Source organism: Coptis chinensis, chromosome 4 (genome assembly GCF_015680905.1).
Source record: "Coptis chinensis isolate HL-2020 chromosome 4, ASM1568090v1, whole genome shotgun sequence".
NCBI classification, from domain to species: domain Eukaryota; kingdom Viridiplantae; phylum Streptophyta; class Magnoliopsida; order Ranunculales; family Ranunculaceae; genus Coptis; species Coptis chinensis.
The window spans coordinates 22,741,806-22,761,715 of record NC_141459.1 but is presented as its reverse complement, the minus strand read 5'-3'; the positions used below and the strand labels follow the sequence as shown (position 1 = coordinate 22,761,715).

Sequence of the window (19,910 nt, the reverse complement as noted above, 5' to 3'; positions counted from 1 at the left end):
AAAGTTTGGTTCTTCCACCTAAAGTGGCATCCATCCAAGTTATTGTGGTTCCCCGCTCCTTCTTAAGACGCTGATATGCAAGTCATCTTTGATGTGTGCTCTGCCACTGTGGAAACATTGAGCAATGCCGGTGTCCATGCTGAGAAAGATATAGAAGAGGATTCACCTAGTTGGAAATACTCAAAGTGGGAAATGAAAGGCTAATAATCAAGTAAGCTGCAGGCTGAACTATTATCTTTGGAAATACATCTAGTTATGTACTTGTTTCCATTTTTCATTTGTTTGAGTTCGATATCTGTCTTAAAGTGTGTCTTGCTGCTAAATCTTGTGTCCCTTAGGCTAACTCCAATGGTTTGGTGCGCCAAAACACCAAACCACAATAACACAGTAGATACAGTTAGTGAGATAGCGAAATCAAATCCAATGGTTTATTTTTCCAGCCGCCAGTGACAATGGCGTCCAACACAAAATATTAAATATCGGTTAAAAAAAAACCAAGTTTTTTTGTACGCCATCACCAGTGGCGGGCAAGAAATAAAAAAAAAAAAACCAAGCTTTTTTGTACGCCATCACCAGTGGCGTGGAGGTATTTATCTTCCTATATTGCCCTTTAAAAAAAAACCCATAACACAAAAAAATAAAAAAAAAAAAAAAAACCAAGTTTTTGTACGCCATCACCAGTGGCGTGTGAAAAAAAAAACCCCAAAAAACCTTGTACGCCATCACCAGTGGCGTGTAAAAAAAAAAAAACCAAAAAACCAAGTTTTTGTTGTACGCCATCACCAGTGGCGTGTAGTTATTATCCCAGAACACAAAAAAGAAAAAAAAAATCACTCTCTCTCACTAAAAAAAAAAATCGCTCACACTAAATCGCTCTCACTCTCACCGTTCAACACTGCAGCAGGTAATTCTACAAGCTCTTGTTTATCTCTTGTGCTTGAAATCCCTTTGTTTTTTTGATTTATAGTTGTTTTAATTCTCCAAGTTAAAAAACAATTTCACTCTTCAGAAACGTCAGTTACCAATTCAAGCATAAGGTTTCACAAATAACTTTTTAAAATAAACCTGGAATTTGGTAGCCTCGACTAACCTGGAATTTGGTAAAATTTAAAAGAATGGGTTCAATCTTTTCAAGTAACATGGTTAATTGTAAGGACTTTCTTCAATGCAGTTGAAACATAGCCAAAGTATTTGCATTGAATTCAGTTGCAGACTTGGAGGAGTCCTGGCCTCTCAAAACTCTTTGCGTCTCTCTCTTGCTTGCTGAACCTCCTAATGAGAGAAATGGTAAGTACTCATTTCTGTATCTCTGTTGATGGTGTTTGGTTTCACACTTGGTAGGCAGTAATAGCTTACTTAACGTTTTAATTTTTTATTCACCATTTTGGTTCGGCAAGGTAAGTTTCCCTGCTAAAATGTAGTACTAAACGGTTTTTGCTTCTTTGATAATATGACAAAACAGTATTGGCTAAACGGTTTTTGCTTCTTTGATAATATGTGATACTGAGTGTATGGATGTTTGTCATCAAAATAAAATAGTTTGGCAAGATCAAGTGTTCAAGTGTGATCAAATGTGAGTCACACTAATCTTTTGGTTGAGAGTCCACCAGCTTGCAAATAAAATGGGTCTCAAGTGGTAGGGTATAATATCATATGTATACCTGTTTTACTACTGGGATGATTCGAGCTAGTCACATTGTACTTAACCATTCATAATCAAGTGTTGGCAAAAAATGATTCTATGTGACGTGTTATAGTGGTGAAACTTTGTTACTCTTTGCAAAGATAAATCTCGATTTTATACCCTATGTTATGAAAATGCAAGAAATTTTTTATGCAATATAATTCCAAATGCACGCTAGTCACAATGTAATGTTGATGACAAATGGTTCCGGGAATGTTTTTTTATTGCAAGACTTTATTAGTTTGTGATATTTTTATTGTAAGTTAATAGTATTGGCTTTCTATGAAGGTATTCATTACAATCTTATAGGAATCTAAGTGCTATAGTATGTACAATCACCATCTTTATGTGATAGCGAAATGTTCAATCTCTAAGAGCTTCAATTTTTATTTATCAATATTTCACTTTGATGTTGTTCTCTCAATTCTGCTTTTATAATTTCACTTTCTTATCGTACACAATTATGCTTTTATAATTTGGTTAGATTTTCGTTAATTTATAATGATGTGTTATAAAACCATGGCAGGTTTCAATTGATGTGCTACAAGTTTTTGTGGGACAATTTAGTCACTAATAACTTCCCTGCAAGCCAGTTCTTCAAGCGGTTTGACTTGGATTCTCAATACATATTAGCGAAGTTGCTCCTTCATTCGAAGCCAAGGTTAGAAACACATTGTCTAAGTCTCAAAGAATACGATTGTGTGTTGATATCGTAGAATACTATAGTGTGGTCTAGTTTTGTGTCATACCATCAGTAGAAAGAAAATGTGACACTTAATTTTATTTGTCGTAATGCCATATCATCTAGTTTTGTGTCATATTATAACTTGCACTTAATTTTATTTGTCGTAATGCAAGACCAATTTATTTAGTTTCATATTATAAATTATGTTTAATTTTAGTGTTAATTTATTTCTCACCAGTTACAATGTCCGGCATTTTACACAAATTCAGAGGTAAGGGTACAAAGTCAAAAAAGTCAGGGACACCAAATGCCCCAAATCCATAAGATGTACATGTAGGGACTTCTCATTCTGAGTTTGATCCTAGTTCTTATCAACGTGTTGTTGTAGAGGAAAGTACACACATATCCTTTACTCTTCGTGAAGGTGGTGGAACGAAGGAAAAAGTCGGTAAGAAAGGGACTTTGGCCCCTGTTTTGGAATGGTTGAGCCAAGTGAACTTTGGAGAATTTCAATTGATGCTTCAGAATGTTGGTTTTGACGTCTTTGCTCAAATTGATATTGAAAAGTCCGATAGACAGTTAGTTAAAGCAATTGTAGAGAGATGGTGGGACTCTACCCACACATTTCATTTTCCATGTGGCGAGATAGGCTTTACTCCCCTTGATTTCTCAATGCTTACGGGGTTGCGTGTTGGAGAAGGAAAGATTGTAGCTTTTGATTCAAAATATGAGTTATTTGATGAGGCTGTCAAATATTTACCTTTTTTAACGGAGGATGAGATTTATAGTGGCAGACAGCATCAAACTGAGTCATTTAGAGATGTATCTGACTTATGCAAAGGTAAGATGATATTAATGAAAGAGAAATAGGGTTTCGTGCTTTCATGTTGTATGTTATTGGAAATGTATTGTTAGCAAATTCCCATAGCAAGGTTCATTTGGGATATCTAGCTAGTCTCATTCAGATAGATGAGATCGGTAGTTATGACTGGGGAGGAGCTGCATATACGCATTTGATTATGTCTTTGGACTTGGTATGTCGTTTTGGCATTGACAATGGTAGTAAAGCTGTGGTGGGGATGTGGCAAGTCATTGAGGTAGTTAAAGTTATTTATTTTTTAAATGGATTTGATTAGTTAGTTATGTGCTAATATATTTGTTTTTGTTCAGTACTGGTATTATTCCTATTTTCAAATGGCATGCACGCTTAGGATACTTGAAGAGCCCAACCAATTTCCTGCTATAAATAATTGGGGTCCAACTTACCGTCATAAGGTTGCGGGTGAAGCCCATTGTAATCTAAGTCTAGCGCGACAGCAGATAGAGTCTCGTACTCGGAGTTCTATTGTATGGCTACCATGGGTAGATTCCACATGCATACGCATAAATCATCCATATGTTCGGAAAGCATTAGAGTTGACTAGTCGGCGATGCATCTTGTTTGGACCGTTAGTAAATGTCTGGTATTTAGGAGAGCGTTGTCGTCGCCAAGTCACTGGCGTTCCTTCAGTTCCTTGTGATCCCCCTTCGCATATGAATCTTAACGGATGCCAGACTGATATATTGCTCCAATGGTACAACAGTGGCGGCATTTCTGTTGATGCTTTGATTAGACAGGTTAGTGAGCAGCAATACACTGACTATTGGGCTCGTGTCTCAGTGGGGATGCTTCTACCCCCAACTTATAGAGGTGTGAATGTGGACTTTGTTGGTGCATCTGGTCTTAAAGAGGATGTAGGTATCTCACAGCCGATGGGGGCAACCCTTAATCGCTCATCATATCCTCCATTGTCACAAGTTGAGGCAGTTGTTACTCCTGAAGCCAATTGGGTTATCCCTATTACTTGTCGTAATGGTGAAATCTTTAATTTACGTGTTCCACCAATTGACAAAGATTTGGTGCCACATCTCCCTATTGATGCCAACTTGACACCAGTAAGTAAATTAAATAGTTTATTTTATTTTATTTTTTGTATCAACATTTAATTTATTTAATTATGGTATAAATTTAGGCACAGTTGAAGACGATGTTAGAGGACTATATGCATGCCACGGCTTCTATGGCTAGTTTTATTTGCAAAATGAATAGTGGGTTGCACTCTAGTAAGGATGATATATTGGAATACGCTCGTCAAGAATTGAATAGTCATGACATTTCATATTCTGAATATCCTGAAGTAGTTGCGCCTCAGATGACCCCCCCACAAGTTTAGACTCGGCCATCTATCTCAAGGGAGGATGTATATGTCCCTCATTTTGCAGGTGAATCAACTGATCCAGCCGTGCGTTACTCGAGCTCACAGGGAGAAGGAAGTAGCAGTTATGGTTTCTATTAGTATTTCATTGTGAGTAACTTAATTTATATATGTTTTTGTATTGGTTGAATATGTTTAAAATCATATTGATTATGTTGTGATTATGTTGTGAGTAACTTAATTTAGACTGATGTGATCAAGTCTAACTGAAATCAAAATGTTCATTTAGAGGGCTGTTCAAGTTGCCCCTCAGGATAGGTGTGTAGGGGTACCAAGCAAGTTGGGATGTCTAAATATATTGAAGCATGTTAAACCATACCTAGAGAACAAATTTTAGAACTTGAATGCCGGAGACAATGTATTCCAGTAACTATAGTACTGTACCAAATGCTAGCCCCCTTAATGTTCAACTGAGAAGCTAAAGTTTCTTTTCTATGAAGTGACTTCGGTGGTGTCATTTTAATATGTCGATCCGTGGTTCTCTTTTTGTTTCTGATTTCAATTATAATGGTTTCTTCCCAATCAGGTTGGCCAAGATGTTGTGGCTGAACTGACCAAAGCCTTGGAAAGAGAAGGTGTTGATATGCGTGTGGCTGCTTTGGAGTCCATTCTACTGGAGACAGGGCCCGAACAATTATTGTATATATTATTAGCGGTACATCGTTTTTAATGACTAGTCTGTAAAGTTTACATTGGCATTGTCTTTAATTTAGGTAGTGTTTTAATTTCATGTGACAGTTGTGACCCTTTCTCCTATAGTTGCGAAGAGTTTTAAATTAGAAGGAAAGATTCAAGATTCAATTTGGATAGCGAGCATGGGAGGTGCATTGTTCTTGGTAAGTGCCAACTGCTCGCTATATATTTTGATAAGTGGTTAGGTTGGATGAAGAAAATCAGCTGTGGGTTCATGTGGAAGACTTAGAAGTAGAGTGTTCTGTTTTAGCGTAAACCACTCATTGTCCATCTCGGCATTGGATTTCCCCAAATGTTTAGGGAACTCCTATTCACACTTCCTATTGATGAAGTAGGTTGAAAGTGCTACATTCGGTCAGAAAGTTTCAACTAATCAACTTAGAGGATGGTACTTTCAAGGAGTATAGTAACGGGCCTATATATTCATGCTACTTACTGTTATTTTTTTTTAACCTCGAATGTGAATTGAGGCATCCGAGATGGCATTAGAGGCAATAGCATGTTAGGCTGCTGTGATTTGAAAATTTTATTCTTCTGTGTCAATGGATCCAGGTTTAGTTTTGGTTTGTTTAACTTTTATATTGGTGTTGAAGAATACTTGCGCTTTTTAGACAGTCTTGGATCGGTTCATAAAGTTGAGATAACATTATTTAGCTTGGTCGAGGGCTTTGGAGTTGTGTTATGAAGTTCTCCAATGCTGCTTGGAAGTTGTTTCTCTGTTTTGTGCTGATGGCTTTGCAATTGTGTTATGAGAGAAACTAATATGAAAGAAGGAGATCTTTGTGTGTTTGAGCTGATTAAGAAGAATGCTGGTGTGTTAAGAGTTTATGTTTGTCAATGTTATGCAAATGTTTTGTTTGGCAATCTGATGTTATATATTTAATTTAATTGGGTGCAGCAGGGATTTAAAAAAAAAAGGCAAGTGGAGTGAACATTTTATTTCTGCGATACTGTCTATTTTGTCAACCATGCTGGAATCAGCTTCGAACTTTCTTCCAATCTTTGTTTATGTTTTTGCTGTAGATTTGTAGGTCTTTTGACCGTGTAGGGGGGGGGGGGTTAACCTTTTTTTTTTTTTTTTTTTTTTAAATCTCTCTTCATATATTGGAAATTGACATTTAATTCATGGAGGAAACCAAAACAAAATGTCTATGTATATTGCTACTATATGATAAGTTTGATTCATGTCTGAAATTGAACAACTTCAACTGAATCTGGACCAATGTATCAACAAGACACATACCATATTTGTTTTATGGACATTGTAAGAATTATGTATGCAACTGAATCTGGACCAATGTATCAACAAAATTTTCATGGTTGTTTCACTTTAATGAAGTTTAATCCAAGGTTCTAAACTCAAAATTTTAGAGTCGGACTCAGCAGAAGATAAGCCACTCCCTTAGAAGTAAACAAAAATACTGGGTAGTACACTTAGTACACAAAATGCTTCACTAAATTTGTTTTCACCATGTTGCTATACCATCCTAGACCAATAAAATTAAGAGACATAGATTCTCCTCTAAAACAAACTAGTTCCTTCCGAAAATTGCAAAACCACTTTCTAAGAAGGATTCATCAGGTGAAAGCTTTGAATGGGGATGATACTCCCTCTTTTTGCAATGGCTCCAACTCATTACATCAAATTGACATAAACACATCTTAATTCCGATCACGCCATTCCCATAAATGGTTAATCAGACGCTGCTCTAATTCCACATGCTCGTGCCTATTATGCACATATGCCACGCGTTGCAAGACTCTACGAAATTCAGTTGAATTGGGGTTTCGGTCGGGAACAACTTCTGCTATATTAGGATTTTCAAAGTAATCATGGTTAATAATAGGTTCAGAGTCTCCATAAACGTAAGCGTTCAAATAGTTATGTCGTTCTTCCTCAACAATCATGTTATGCAAAATAATGCACGCCGACATAACATCATGGAGCACATCTTTGTCCCACAAGCGAGCTTTGCCTCTAACAATTGCAAAACGAGATTGAAGAACCCCAAATGCTCGTTCAACGTCTTTTCTATAAGATTCTTGCATCAGCGTAAAAAATTTATCTCTTCTTGATTTAGGATTCCTTTTAAGCCTTCACTAGTGTAGACAACCGAGGATATATACCGTCCACCAAGTAATAACCGGCAATATAGTCCTTACCCATGAGAGAATAGTTTGACGGAGGGGTTAAACCTAATGTTAGTTTGTGAAAAAGATTAGAGCCACAAAAACATTAACATCATTATTAGTACCGTAAAAACCAAAGTAAGCATGCCATATCCACATGTCGAAAAGAAGCAAACTGCCTCGAAAGTACAAGAGTTGCTGATCCATGTCGCCCAAGATATCTTGTCTCGCCCATTCCATTGGACATGCTTGCCATGTCCAATGCATACAGATCTAGACCGCCAAGCATGCCGAGAAAACCTCTTAACTTCAAAGAACACGGAGCAATCGGCAATGTCTTCTTCATTTGGAGATCTCGGATATTGTGCACCAAATCTCTCCACCACATGTTTGCAAAACATTTTAACAAAGGAGAGTTGTTGTTCGCGGTAATGCAATCTGAAAATCTTGATCCATTGAATCAAATTGGGCTTCCGTTTGCTAGCATTTGCAATGCACACATTATTTTGCCGTGTGACGACAAACCGGGTTTATTGGCGCATCATATTTCTTCATCCGAAATCACTATGTTCCTTAAGACCACTCCTAATCCTCAAGAATAGGTGGATCGCCATTCTGCGCTTCAAAATAAAACTTCATCATATGTGGGATTGACACGAAATAATCGGCCTTTAAGAGAGCATTTCCCGTTGCCCTATTACGATTCCTATAAGTGCGTCCTGGGACAGACCCAATACGGAGAGTTGGTTGATTAGAGTTTTCAATGATATGAGCTGCTGTAACAAGATTCATTTGAATTGCGAGTGCAGCTGCCAACACTTCTTGTTCATGCATGAAGTGTCTTTCAATACGTCGTCTTCTCTGGGAATCAGAATCATAATCATTATCACTATCATAATTCATTTTGCTAGTAAATAAATTATGGAATAAAAATTGAAAATATTAAAAATTGTGTGAGATAGCAAATTGGTTTAATTTCTTGCGAAGAGTTATGTTATATATCTTTGGTGGAGGGCGGGAGAGTACACATGCAACATCGTACTCTAGTACTCTAGATAGATTACATAATTTTTATCTTGCACACACCCCAATAAATAGATTCCATGCATGCATGATTCATTTCAATCTTGCCCACAATTCTTTATCTTGCACACACCCCAATAATTTCTTAGATAATTCATTACAATCTTGCCCACAACCCAATGACCCTAATCAATAGCGTACAGACCACGAGAAAGTAAAATTCAATAATTCAATCTGACCCTATAAAAAGAATGTCTTTTCCTCTCTGAAAGTCACATTCCCGCAAACATCAGTAATATTTTATTTTTGTATTATCAATAATACTGTCTTTATCTCTCTCTCTTTCACTCTTTCAGTAACAATGTCAAGCAGAGGATCATCATTTAGCATTGATGAAGACACAATATTATGCCAAGCATGGTTGGATAATTCAATTGATCCAATTACCTGAACAAATCAATCGGGCAACATATTGTGGGATAAAATTAAAGAACAATTTGAGAATCGAGGAGGATGATACGGGGGTTTTCTGAGAGGCACGAACTATGAGAAGTGTTACAAGTCGTTGGCAACTTATAAATAAAGCGATTACTTTATTTAGTGGATGTTTGAATCAAGCCGAGGATATGAACAGATCGGGAACTAACGAAATGGACATTGTAATATATATATATATATATATATATATATATATATATATATATATATATATATATATATATATATATATATATATATATATATATATATCAATTATTTAGCTAGAATATAATTGATTAAACTCAAACTATTTTTTTTTTTTTTTACAGATGGAGCAAGCAAAGAAGTTGTATGTCACCGTGTCTTGGATAATAAACCCTTCAAATTTGATCATGCGTGGTTTATTTTGAAAGACTACGAAAAATGGGCGCGCCATTCAATTCCAACTACACCTGGTTTCTCTCAAACTAATTTTCATAACGGGTCTCCAGCTCCATTAAACGAACAAGATGGCATGGGGGGAACACCTGATTCTGAAATGCAAAGACCTGGTTCATCAAAAAGACCGGATTGTGGAAGAGACAAATCAAAACAAAAAAAAAAAAGTTGATAGTCAAAATGAAACTTCTCTCAAAGAATTAACGCGACAATCTCAACGGGCGATGGAGGCCATTGAGGCAGCAACTGACCGTGGGAAAAAATTCTATGAAAGTGAAGCGTTTAATCCTTCAAGGATTAAACTTGCAGAAAAAAAAAGAATTCCGTGAGACATTGGCATGGGAAAAGGAGATCATGAGCACAAATACATCGACTATGACACCTCAAGGAAAAGAATGGTACAAAAACGCAAAGAAACAAATTTTGAAAGATCAAACTCTTCGCAATTCACGGACTCCTTCAAGAAATTTGCACTTTGAAGAATACGGAGAAAGCGATTGATTAATTTGATTAAGAATTTTAAATGTTTCGTATGTATTTGATGTATTTTTAATGTATTTCTTTTTAATTTGTTGTTTTTTTTATTTTCAATAAATGTTTTATTTAAATAATTAATTAAGTTGTTGGAATAAATTTAATCTTAAAATTGAAATTATAACAAAGAGATACAAATAAATCAAAAAAATTTAAAAGGGTAGGATAGAATGGTAATTGCACAAATTAAGTTATTAAAAAAAAAAAAAAAAAAAAATCAATTCTGTACGCCATTGTGAGTGGCGTGTAACTTATTATTTGAATTAATAATTGAATTCTGTACGCCATTGTGAGTGGCGTGTAACTTATTATTTAAATTAATTCACATTCCTACCCGCCACTGGCTACGGCGTGCAACACTAATAATGATTTTTTTGATTGCCCGCCATTGGCAATGGCGTACAGAGCATACACTATAACGTTAAAATTGACTGCAAAAATAGAGAAATTTATGAAGATAGCGTTGGCGGTATAACGTTTTAACGTACCATTGGATCACATTTTACGTTAAATTTGATGATTTGCAGCACCATTGGACTTAGCCTTAGAATCATCTTTCAGATTATACATCTCCCTTTTACAAGGTGAAAGTGAACCAATGCTTTCATCATAAGACAGAAAGCAGCATCATCACTTCCAACTGTTTATCTAGCTGACCCCCACTTGGCACGATGATAACCATCAGTCTTAAAAATGTAGTTTGAATTTAGCTGACCCCCAATTTTTAGATGTCAAATACTCATTGATGGTTTCATGGTTACTGCTAACTAGTACGCTGAAAAACTTTAATTAGCCCTTCCTGTGCTTTCATATTATAACATTCAGGTTTTGTTTGTGAGTTACTCATACACTTGTCACTGCAGATCGTACTTTGTTCTATGGTGAAGCTTTTCCGTGGAACTAAGAAGGATACTACTGTTGGAGAGGTGTGCTCTCTTTCCTTAGATTCATTTTTAGAGTTTGAAGTGACCATTAAGATACTCATTGCCTATTTTTGGTGCAGCTGAATAGATCTTACATTGACTTGAGCAAATCAGCACAAATTCCTCCCGCTGGCTTCCTGGAATTTTCAAATATGTGTAGAGTGCTCAGTGACCAGGTGCTTGGAACACCACTGAACCTAATGATTTTTCTCATCTTCTAAAAACACCGATATTCGTACTGCAATCAGATTCAATTTGTGTGCATGACTCAATTACATAGTCATGTCGTGCCTTGTTGAGTTGGGTGCGACCCTATATTACAAGAGAAAACTAACAAATCCCAGGCTGTTTGGTATGCAGGGAATTTTCAAAATGGGCCAATCTCGGGATGATAGATAAGCCGGTTTTTCGAAAATCAAATGATGCAACATCACCGTCTATGATCAGCAAACTACCAAATATATGCGGTGGCTATCACACGTGTGTTGTGACAAGTAATTATCTAATTCTGCTGTCCTCTTTCTTTGCCTTTCTTTTATTCATATTTTCTCTAATAAGCAATAGTGGAATTGTATCAGTAAGATAAAACGTACTACCATAGTTTAGTTACTACTGCATATATATTACATCAGATTGCCATTCTTCTTACCTACTGATGAGTCCTGACCAGTTCTTAGGCATTCAAGAGCACTTAAGCCTATTAGACAGGATCTATTTCATTTGTGGCTTTACGTTACCTAACAGTATGATGTCATGGATGTATTCAGTTCAATTTTGCATTCCTTGTGTAAAATTCATGTGATGATCTGAGAAAAAAATAACTCGTTTGATGATTAATTTGCAGGTTGGAACTTCAGTTCATTGTGTTTTTATGTTTTTTATGCATACAGGTGGAGGAGAACTATATACATGGGGATCAAATGAGAATGGATGCCTTGGAGTCGGTTGCACGGAGGCCATCTATGAACCAGAACGAGTTGAAGGTCCATTCTTGAAATTTTCTGTGTTTAAGGTATCTTGTGGTTGGAAGCATACGGCTGCAGTTTCTGGTGGTAAGGTTTTCACATGGGGTTGGGGAGGATCACATGGAACATTTTCTGTAGATGGACATTCCCCTGGTGGTCAGTTGGGACATGGAGATGATATCGACTATTACGAAACAATGATGGTAGAATTCGGGAAGAATGTAAAAGCGTTGGAAGTATCTTGCGGATTCAATCACACAGGCGCAATACTTGAATACGCTTAATCTTATACAAGAAGCTGCAAGAAATGGTATAGTGTTGTTTCTGACGAAGAAAGGAGTTGGTATTTTCCTCAATTCTTCTTTTATAATGTTTAACGTGTTTAAGTACTCATTTCTTATAGAGCTCGATGGTGTAACATCATTATACTTGCAAATCTAACATGGAAACTCAGTTCTGTAATGAAACAACTGTTATATGGTAAATTTTGTTTAAACCATCAAGCTGAAGTCTTGTGATATGAACGCAGCCATTCAAAAGTCGAAGTCACTGCTCAACACGTTAAATACAGAACTTGATATTTGGCTAATAAAAGTATTTATGAAGCCGCTTCACCATACAGATAGTTCTGATATAACAGAACAAATCACATTAGTCTACAAAGATATGTATTTCTTCCCTCAGCAACTACATGTAACCCAACAACCATGAGAACCAAAGATCAAACGAAAATACAGTCTTTTCTAGTAGATATGCAATAAGTTTCTTCAAATAGATTACAAGAAATTGAAAGTTTTAACCATACAAATTGAAAACAATTCAATGGAGAACATGATTTTCTCACTTGAGAACAGAAGTACAATAATGAAATTCTATTAAAACTAGCAAAGAAAGATTTTGGATCATAAAGTGGATAACATTCAAGAGAAATCAGAATGCATCATATAGTGATCTCACCTGCATCAACTTAATACTCAGACCCGATTTAGCTGCCTCAAGAGTTCCAAAGAGTGAACCTGCGGCATATGATGTGTCAGAAAACGAAGCAGAAACACACCCTCACCCTTCCCCCCCTGAAGCAAAAAGCATAGAAAACGAGCACTATTTCCATTAGTTCTATCCCTCTAACTATGATCATAAATCATGTACATGATAAACTACCGAAATTTGTATGACAAAAGGTTACAACATCAGATCCGCGTGAGACAAATTGAACTTGCTTTAAAGTTGTAACAGCATACCAAATATGAAGTAGAAGTCATCAGTAATCACGTCTTTCGCTAAATTCTTGATGTATAAAACTGTAGCAGAACTCCCGGCTGAATAGTTCTGCATAAATGCAAGGAAGAATGCGCAACTCAGTAAATATTTTTCATGCAAATGGTACTTAGATCTAGACTCCACTGCATTTTGAAATGTTCTGAATTTCTCCTTAATCTTTAAGGATTATACTAATGATGCCTTAGCATGAAATTGACATGGGTCTCTACTATGATTGATATGCAGGCATAGATATTTTTAAGGGTGCCCACCGCCATCCCAAAATTGGAGTTACACAGAACTCCGTTATTTTCTTCGATTATACACTGATTAATTTTTAGCACGTTCAAATCATATTCTTTCAGTTTTCGATACCTTAAACATTGGTAGTGATAAGATTTCTTTGGGAGGCAACTTTCCTCTCTCTATATCTTCAGTTGTTGCAAATGGTTTTAGCTCCATGCCCTCTTATTCTGGCTCCCCTGATTCATTCATGTTGTCCGCATCATATTTATCTTCATTATGTATTGGTTTAGCAGCGAGTTTGATCTGCATCCAAAAAAAACAAAAATTAAATTACTAATATATATTGTTTAACTAAAGAATCTTAATTAACTCTTCCGAGGATGAGAAGCTACCTGCAGAACAGGGCTTTTTTTTTTTTATCATCGGCATCTCTTTTGGAGCTAACGTGGCTAGTTTCAATCCAACATCCTCATGAGACACATCTTTATTTACAGTCGGCCCTACAATAGTTTCTCCTCTGCAACGCTTTCGACTACGCTTTGATTTACTATGAGCATCGACGAGGCCGCTTTTGTCTTCATCCTCATCTCCCTAAATTTTTGGGCATGAAGGTGAACATTCCTCTTACTCCTAAGCTCAGACACTTTTTTCTTTTGTAATCTAAACTCTGAGATTTGTTAAATTTTAACTCATGGAAAGAAAATGAAATAAAATAGGTGGTCCATTATGGAATGGAAAGAAATAATTTTAAATGGTATGTGTTTGGTAAACTGGGGAAAAGAAAGTAAAAACTGGGGAAAGGAATAATCATGTTTGTTTACAAAAGCTATGGAAAGAAATAATTGTATTGTTGGGTCATGGGTGTATTAGTAGTAAGTCCCTATCTATTTATTTCCTTTCCTTTCCACAAAATTTTCAGGGGTTAGCTAAGGACACAAAACCTTTTTCATTTCCCTAATTTTGTTTCCATATGGAAAAAGCCCATTTCCTTTCCATGGATAAACAAACACCTTAAAAACTATGAAAATGTGGACCACTCTTATTTTCCTTTCCTTTCCATAGTGTTTCCATTATAACAAACACAATGCCTGTAAGTATACTACTCGCGACAATACAAAAGATAAAGGGTGTGTTTGTTAAATTTTAACTCATGGAAAGGAAAGGAAATAAAATGGGTGGTCCAGTGTGGAATGGAATGGAATGGAATGTAAAGAAAATAATTTTAAATGGTATGTGTTTGGTAAACTGGGGAAAGGAAAGTAAAAACTGGGAAAAGGAATAATCATGTTTGTTTGCAAAAGCTATGGAAAGGAATAATTATATTGTTGGGTCATGGGTGTATTAGTAGTAAGTCTCTATCTATCTATTTCTTTTCCTTTCCTTTCCACAAAATTTTCAGGGGTTAGCTAAGGATACAAAACCTTTTCCATTTCAATTATTTTGTTTCCATATGGAAAAGCCCATTTCCTTTCCATGGGTAAACAAACGCCTTAAAAACTATGGAAAAGGTGGACCACTCTTATTTTCCTTTCCTTTCCATAGTGTTTCCATCATAACAAACACACCCAAAATGTTCTGAGAAATAAAATCTGTGAATTCTAATCCTACTGTACAAAAATACATAGCAAATGCACAGTTAAAATCTCAAACACATTCTTTAAGTGGTAATAATGACCCAACTCAAAGGAACGTAACCTTTAAACCAAAGAGGCGCTAATGTGTTCATCTCTGAGAGGGCTTGTTTATCTTATGCATTCCGACCAAGATTTGTAAGTTCTTGCGGTTCACTAAAAATTCAAAAACTGAAATCTACACCAAATCCATGCAATACTCTAAAGTTTGTTTCTACTTTAAAGAAAATAATGTATGTAATCAAGCCATAAATTTAGTACCTCCACTTTGTGAAGGAGTTGTCACTTTGGAACTTCGTCCATGATACCCTACTCATGTTCTAATAGCGGCAACAACCTCAGAGAAAATATAGTAACAAGGAAAACAGGGTTCTAATGCATCAACACTAAAGAAAAAGGTACTTTCTTACTTGGACCCCATATTGTGTTGGCGGACCCCAAAAAAAAACACTTATTACAAATGTGCCATTGGTCCCAAAAGTTGTTTTGTGTTGGCACCCAAACCAAAGTGAATTTGACTTGTTGCAACCTTTTTCAAATTCTTCTCTTCTATTCTCTTCTCTTCCACCATAAAAATCATAAACCCTTAAACCCTTAAACCCTAAACCCTAACACTAAACACTAATGGAAGAGCCCAACCCCATTTTAGAACATGAAGATGACGAAGAAAATGTAATGCATCATGACCCCATTCAAGAAGAAAATATAGAACAAGTTCCAAGTGACCCCATTCAAAAAGAAAATGTAGAACAAGTTCAAAGTGAAGAAAATAGAGGAATGGATGATGATGCATTTAATAAGAATAAGGTAAATCTAAATTAAACATAATTATGAATGTAGTAATTATACATGTAATAATTATGCATGTAGTAATTATGCATGTAATAATTTTGCATGTAGGAATTATTAATGTGTACAGTGATTATACATGTAATAATTATGCATGTAGGAATTATTGATGTGTACAGTGATTATACATGTAATAATTATACATGTAATAATTATGCATGTAATAATTATACATATAATAATTATGCATGTAGTAATTAAACGACGCGGCTAGGTCGTTTGTATTTCACACCAAACGGTCTCGTCACACCGCGGGCGACCGCGGTCCAAAACGATGTGGCCATGTCTTTTGGGATTTGAATTTGGAAAAAACGATTTGTCTGTTTTTTTGCCATTTGAATGGTGTGGCCACACCGTTTGGACTTAGTCTTGAACGGTGTGGCCACACCGTTTGGACTTAGTCTTAAACAACATGGCCACACCGTTCAGACTAAGTCCAAACGGTGTGCCAACCATGTCGTTTGAGACTAAGTCCAAATGGTGTGGCCACTAAGTCCAAATGGTGTGGCCACACCGTTCAAATGGCAAAAAAACAGACAAGTCTTTTTTCAAGTTCAAATCTCAAGCGACATAACCACACCGTTTGGGACCTAGTCCAAACGGTGTGGCCATGTCGTTGTGGCACCCATTTGGTACTTAAGCCAAACATCAATTAACAACCGTTCTTTATTTAGGATCCTTCGTGCGTTTGAGAACTCGAAACTTCGAATGGCGTGGATGATATTCAACCGCTTTCAATGGATACAACGTAAATATTTACTACGAAAGAGGTACATAGTAGGCATTGTTTTCACTTGTTTTTATTTTCTAAATGAAATTATATTAGTTTATTGATTGTTATTTTCTTTCATATCTTTAGGTATTTCATACACGTAGTGGCGTAATTGGTTGGGCAACCGCCGGGGAAAACAATGTAATGTGGTTGTGGTAATTGGGAAGTCGCAGAATGCTAACGGAACCGAAAAGTACCAAGGCTGGATTTAGATTCGCGAGAGTTCGGGCGCAGTATCGTTCACACAAAAAAGCAGAGAAAGTTAATAAGAGAAATACGGGAACCATGAAATGTGGATGTCCATTTAAGTTAAGATGTATTTTCCAACGCGACACTGTCGATAGTTGGAAAATTGTCGTTCTTAATGGTGTTCACAACCATCCATTAGCGAACACCCTTGAAGGACATGCATTTGCTACTCGACTGACTGTTCCACAATTCGAGTTCTTGTCAGAGATGACTCAAAATGGAGTTAAGCCTAAAGAAGTTTTGAAGTCCATCAGACATAGGTTTCCTGATAACCTATCTAGCATATATCAAGTCTACAATGCTAGGCACAAGGTGAGGACATTGGATATGAACGGTCGCTCGCAAATGCAGAGATTGCGTGAGTTGTTAGCAAAAAACCATTATTTCGAGGAGGTGAGAGAGGATATGAATACGGATGAGATAACGGGATTGTTATGGGCCCATCCGGACGGTGTTAAAATGGCTCGGACTTTTCCAAAAGTTTTCATCATAGACGCGACCTACAAAACCAATAAGTATCGGTGGCCTTTTGTACAGTTTGTGGGGGTGACTTTAACCTGGAAGTCTTTCCGCGATGCATCAAGTGTTGCTCCAAATCGAAAACAAATGATAGACTATGAGTGGGCTTTATGCGTCGGTTTAACGGTTTCTTTGGGTGAAGAAAGGCCATCCGTGGATCGTGTCCGGCGGGGACTTGGCCTTGATGGGTGCTTGCTGATATTGTGTTTCCCCGACGCGCATAAGCATCTCGTAGATGGCATATCTCTATAAAAGTCCTTAAGAAATGCAATGATTTTTTCCCACCACGAGACTAGTAGATAAAGGCCAATTCTCGCGTGGAACGATGTAGTGAAATCGAGGACCGAGGATATCTTCAACCGTAAATTGCTTTGCTTTGGAAAAACACTATAGGGTTGAGTACTCCAATTTTGTTAGTTATCTGCGAGAGACTTGGTTGCCTTACAAGGATCGATTCGTATGTTGTTGACGGATCAACACATTCACTTTGGGGAGTACAACGCGACTAATAGAGTCGAAGGTCTCATGCTTTCGGGTGAAACGTGTTATAGGAAACACAAACATACATGATTTTCTAAGTATGTTTTACTTGATCCACCCGATTTTAGAGATCCAGCTGTCTGAGATTAGAGGTACGTTCGAGAAGAGTCTGATTGTAACCCAGCACCACCACCGGATTCCTTTATTTCATGAACTCAGAAACCTGGTCTCAAGAAAATGTTTGGACTTGCTTTATGAAGAACTAGATACCCGTGTAAGCTGTGCCTGCTAAAGACTCAATTCATTTGTGGGTGTTATTTTGCGCACCAGTCATGGATTGTCATGTGCTCACGAAATCATTGAACTTCAAAAGCAAGAACGCTCCATATCTTTGAGTGCTATCGATCCCTTTTTGGAAAACTCATCTTTTTCCAAGTGTGTCGGTGGGTGTTGGTCCCGATTGTAGACCTTCGATGGATATGTTTATGAAAAGGTATGAAATGGCTTCGAAGAAGAGCGCGAGGGTTATGGTTAGAAAACTTATGGAGATTGCGTGCGGAAACTACATGGCTAGAACCACCTCATGAGGGGAGGCGAAAACCAAAGGTCGGCCTAAGGGTAGCTGCAAGAGAAAAGCTTCAACCGAGGGATGAGAACTCTTCAAAACGAGATTCATCCGGTTTTGAACATTCCCAACGTGAGCATGAAGAGTGGGTCTCGTCGCGAACAATCGTAATGTATATGCCAAATTCCAAGCCTTCTCATAAATTCCAAGCTACTCCAAACCCACTGCGGCAGAGAAGTCTTCTCCAAACCACCTTTGCTACAAAAACCACACCACGCTCTTCTAAAAATCACCTTTAAACCTAAAACAACCACACCACGGAATAACTCTTCTAAAAATCACCTTTACCACCTAAAACAACCACACCACGGAATAACTCTTCTAAAAATCACCACAAAAAGTTAGACATTGGCATCCCCGAAGGAGCCGAGACATTACGGTTTGGACATTCCAAAAGAACCGCACAAATATATTGTTAAAGTGGATGACCCCGTGGGTGATGGCAATTCTTGGTATAGAGCAATGTGCATTGCATTAGGAAGAAGTCGGAAGAGTGGTCGTGGATGAAAAATGAGTTGTTACAAGAACTTAATGACAACCTCCCCTATAATTGTACATTGTACACTCAAAGTGAGATTAGGTACGTGAAACCTACAATTTCCCATGAATGCGGTTGGGCACCCCTCGTAAAGTGGATGAGCATGCCCTTTCTTTGGATATCTATTTGCTTCGAGATTTAATGTCATCCTTGTACATTTAGGAAGTATGTACTGCCATCTTATTTTGCCAATCGAAACCCAAACAAATCCCCGAGAGTAAAGAAAGTGTTGGGTACCGCTTTTACGCATCTGGGATGTCATTTTGTCCATGTTGAACTTGTTGATGATTGTCCGGTTCCAAAACCGATCGCGAAGATGGCGTAGAGCTCGACACTTAATTGCAGATAGTTGGGATACTGCATTACAAGCAAGACAAGCGCAATTTACGACATTGAATATTCCCAGTTTAGTATTGGAAGACGAGCACACTAATGATGGGGCCGAAATACCAATAATAGATGTTGACTAGGAATAAGTCTATGTAATTAATGTTCATGTGGTTGGAATTGTAATTTTGTTTTTGATAAAATTTTCTTAAATTTGATGGTATTTTTTTGTCGAATTAATTGTATCGATGTATGTATGTTTGTTTGATTTTGGAAAAAATGACTTTTGGCAAAAAAAATTCTCTGTTTTTTTGGCATTTGGATGGTGTAGCCACACCGTTTGGACTTAGTCTCAAACGGTGTGGCCATGTCGCTTGAAAAACTAAAACTTGGAAAAAATATGACTTGCTGTTTTTTGGCATTTGATGCGGTGTGGCCACACCGTTTGGACTTAGTCTCAAATGGTGTGGCCATGTCGCTTTGAAACTAAAACTTGGAAAAATATGACTTGCTGTTTTTGGCATTTGATTGGTGTGGCCACACCGTTTGGACTTAGTCTCAAACGGTGTAGCCATGTCGCTTGTAATTAGTCTAAAAGCGACAT

General features: G+C 37.0%; 3 protein-coding genes and 2 long non-coding RNA genes across 7 annotated transcripts; 3 read left to right on the top strand and 2 right to left on the bottom strand.

Moving 5' to 3' along the window:
- The first annotated feature begins 836 nt into the window (after positions 1 to 836).
- Positions 837 to 4,714, top strand: LOC147502674 (uncharacterized). The gene is made up of 3 exons (XR_015220040.1): positions 837 to 1,287; positions 2,211 to 2,345; positions 4,632 to 4,714. It is a non-coding gene; the product is annotated as an uncharacterized LOC147502674 (long non-coding RNA).
- Positions 3,617 to 4,680, top strand: LOC147502675 (uncharacterized). Its single transcript, XM_086603894.1, has 2 exons — positions 3,617 to 4,304; positions 4,382 to 4,680. Exons 1-2 carry the CDS (start codon positions 3,903 to 3,905, stop codon positions 4,580 to 4,582), a joined length of 603 nt encoding a protein of 200 aa, XP_086460020.1. The 5' UTR covers positions 3,617 to 3,902; the 3' UTR covers positions 4,583 to 4,680.
- Positions 4,715 to 6,979: 2,265 nt separating the features above from the next.
- LOC147502673 (uncharacterized) lies at positions 6,980 to 7,366 on the bottom strand. The gene has a single exon (XM_086604582.1). The coding sequence runs from the start codon at positions 7,364 to 7,366 to the stop codon at positions 6,980 to 6,982; it is 387 nt and encodes a 128-aa protein (XP_086460708.1).
- A 3,345-nt stretch (positions 7,367 to 10,711) lies between these two features.
- LOC147502672 (uncharacterized) lies at positions 10,712 to 12,309 on the top strand. Its single transcript, XR_015221774.1, has 4 exons — positions 10,712 to 10,848; positions 10,926 to 11,021; positions 11,206 to 11,339; positions 11,736 to 12,309. It is a non-coding gene; the product is annotated as an uncharacterized LOC147502672 (long non-coding RNA).
- LOC147502671 (U11/U12 small nuclear ribonucleoprotein 65 kDa protein-like) lies at positions 12,284 to 13,969 on the bottom strand. Of its 3 annotated transcripts, none has more exons than XM_086607500.1 (5): positions 13,709 to 13,969; positions 13,446 to 13,619; positions 13,052 to 13,139; positions 12,768 to 12,826; positions 12,284 to 12,497 (listed from the first exon to the last, which is right to left on the bottom strand). In XM_086607500.1, exons 2-5 carry the CDS (start codon positions 13,530 to 13,532, stop codon positions 12,462 to 12,464), a joined length of 270 nt encoding a protein of 89 aa, XP_086463626.1. In that variant the 5' UTR covers positions 13,533 to 13,619; positions 13,709 to 13,969; the 3' UTR covers positions 12,284 to 12,461. The 3 variants fall into 3 exon arrangements, with proteins under 3 accessions (XP_086463626.1, XP_086463627.1, XP_086463628.1); XM_086607501.1 differs by having other exon boundaries at positions 12,284 to 12,438; positions 13,709 to 13,968; XM_086607502.1 differs by having other exon boundaries at positions 12,284 to 12,359; positions 13,709 to 13,966.
- Positions 13,970 to 19,910: the final 5,941 nt, after the last annotated feature.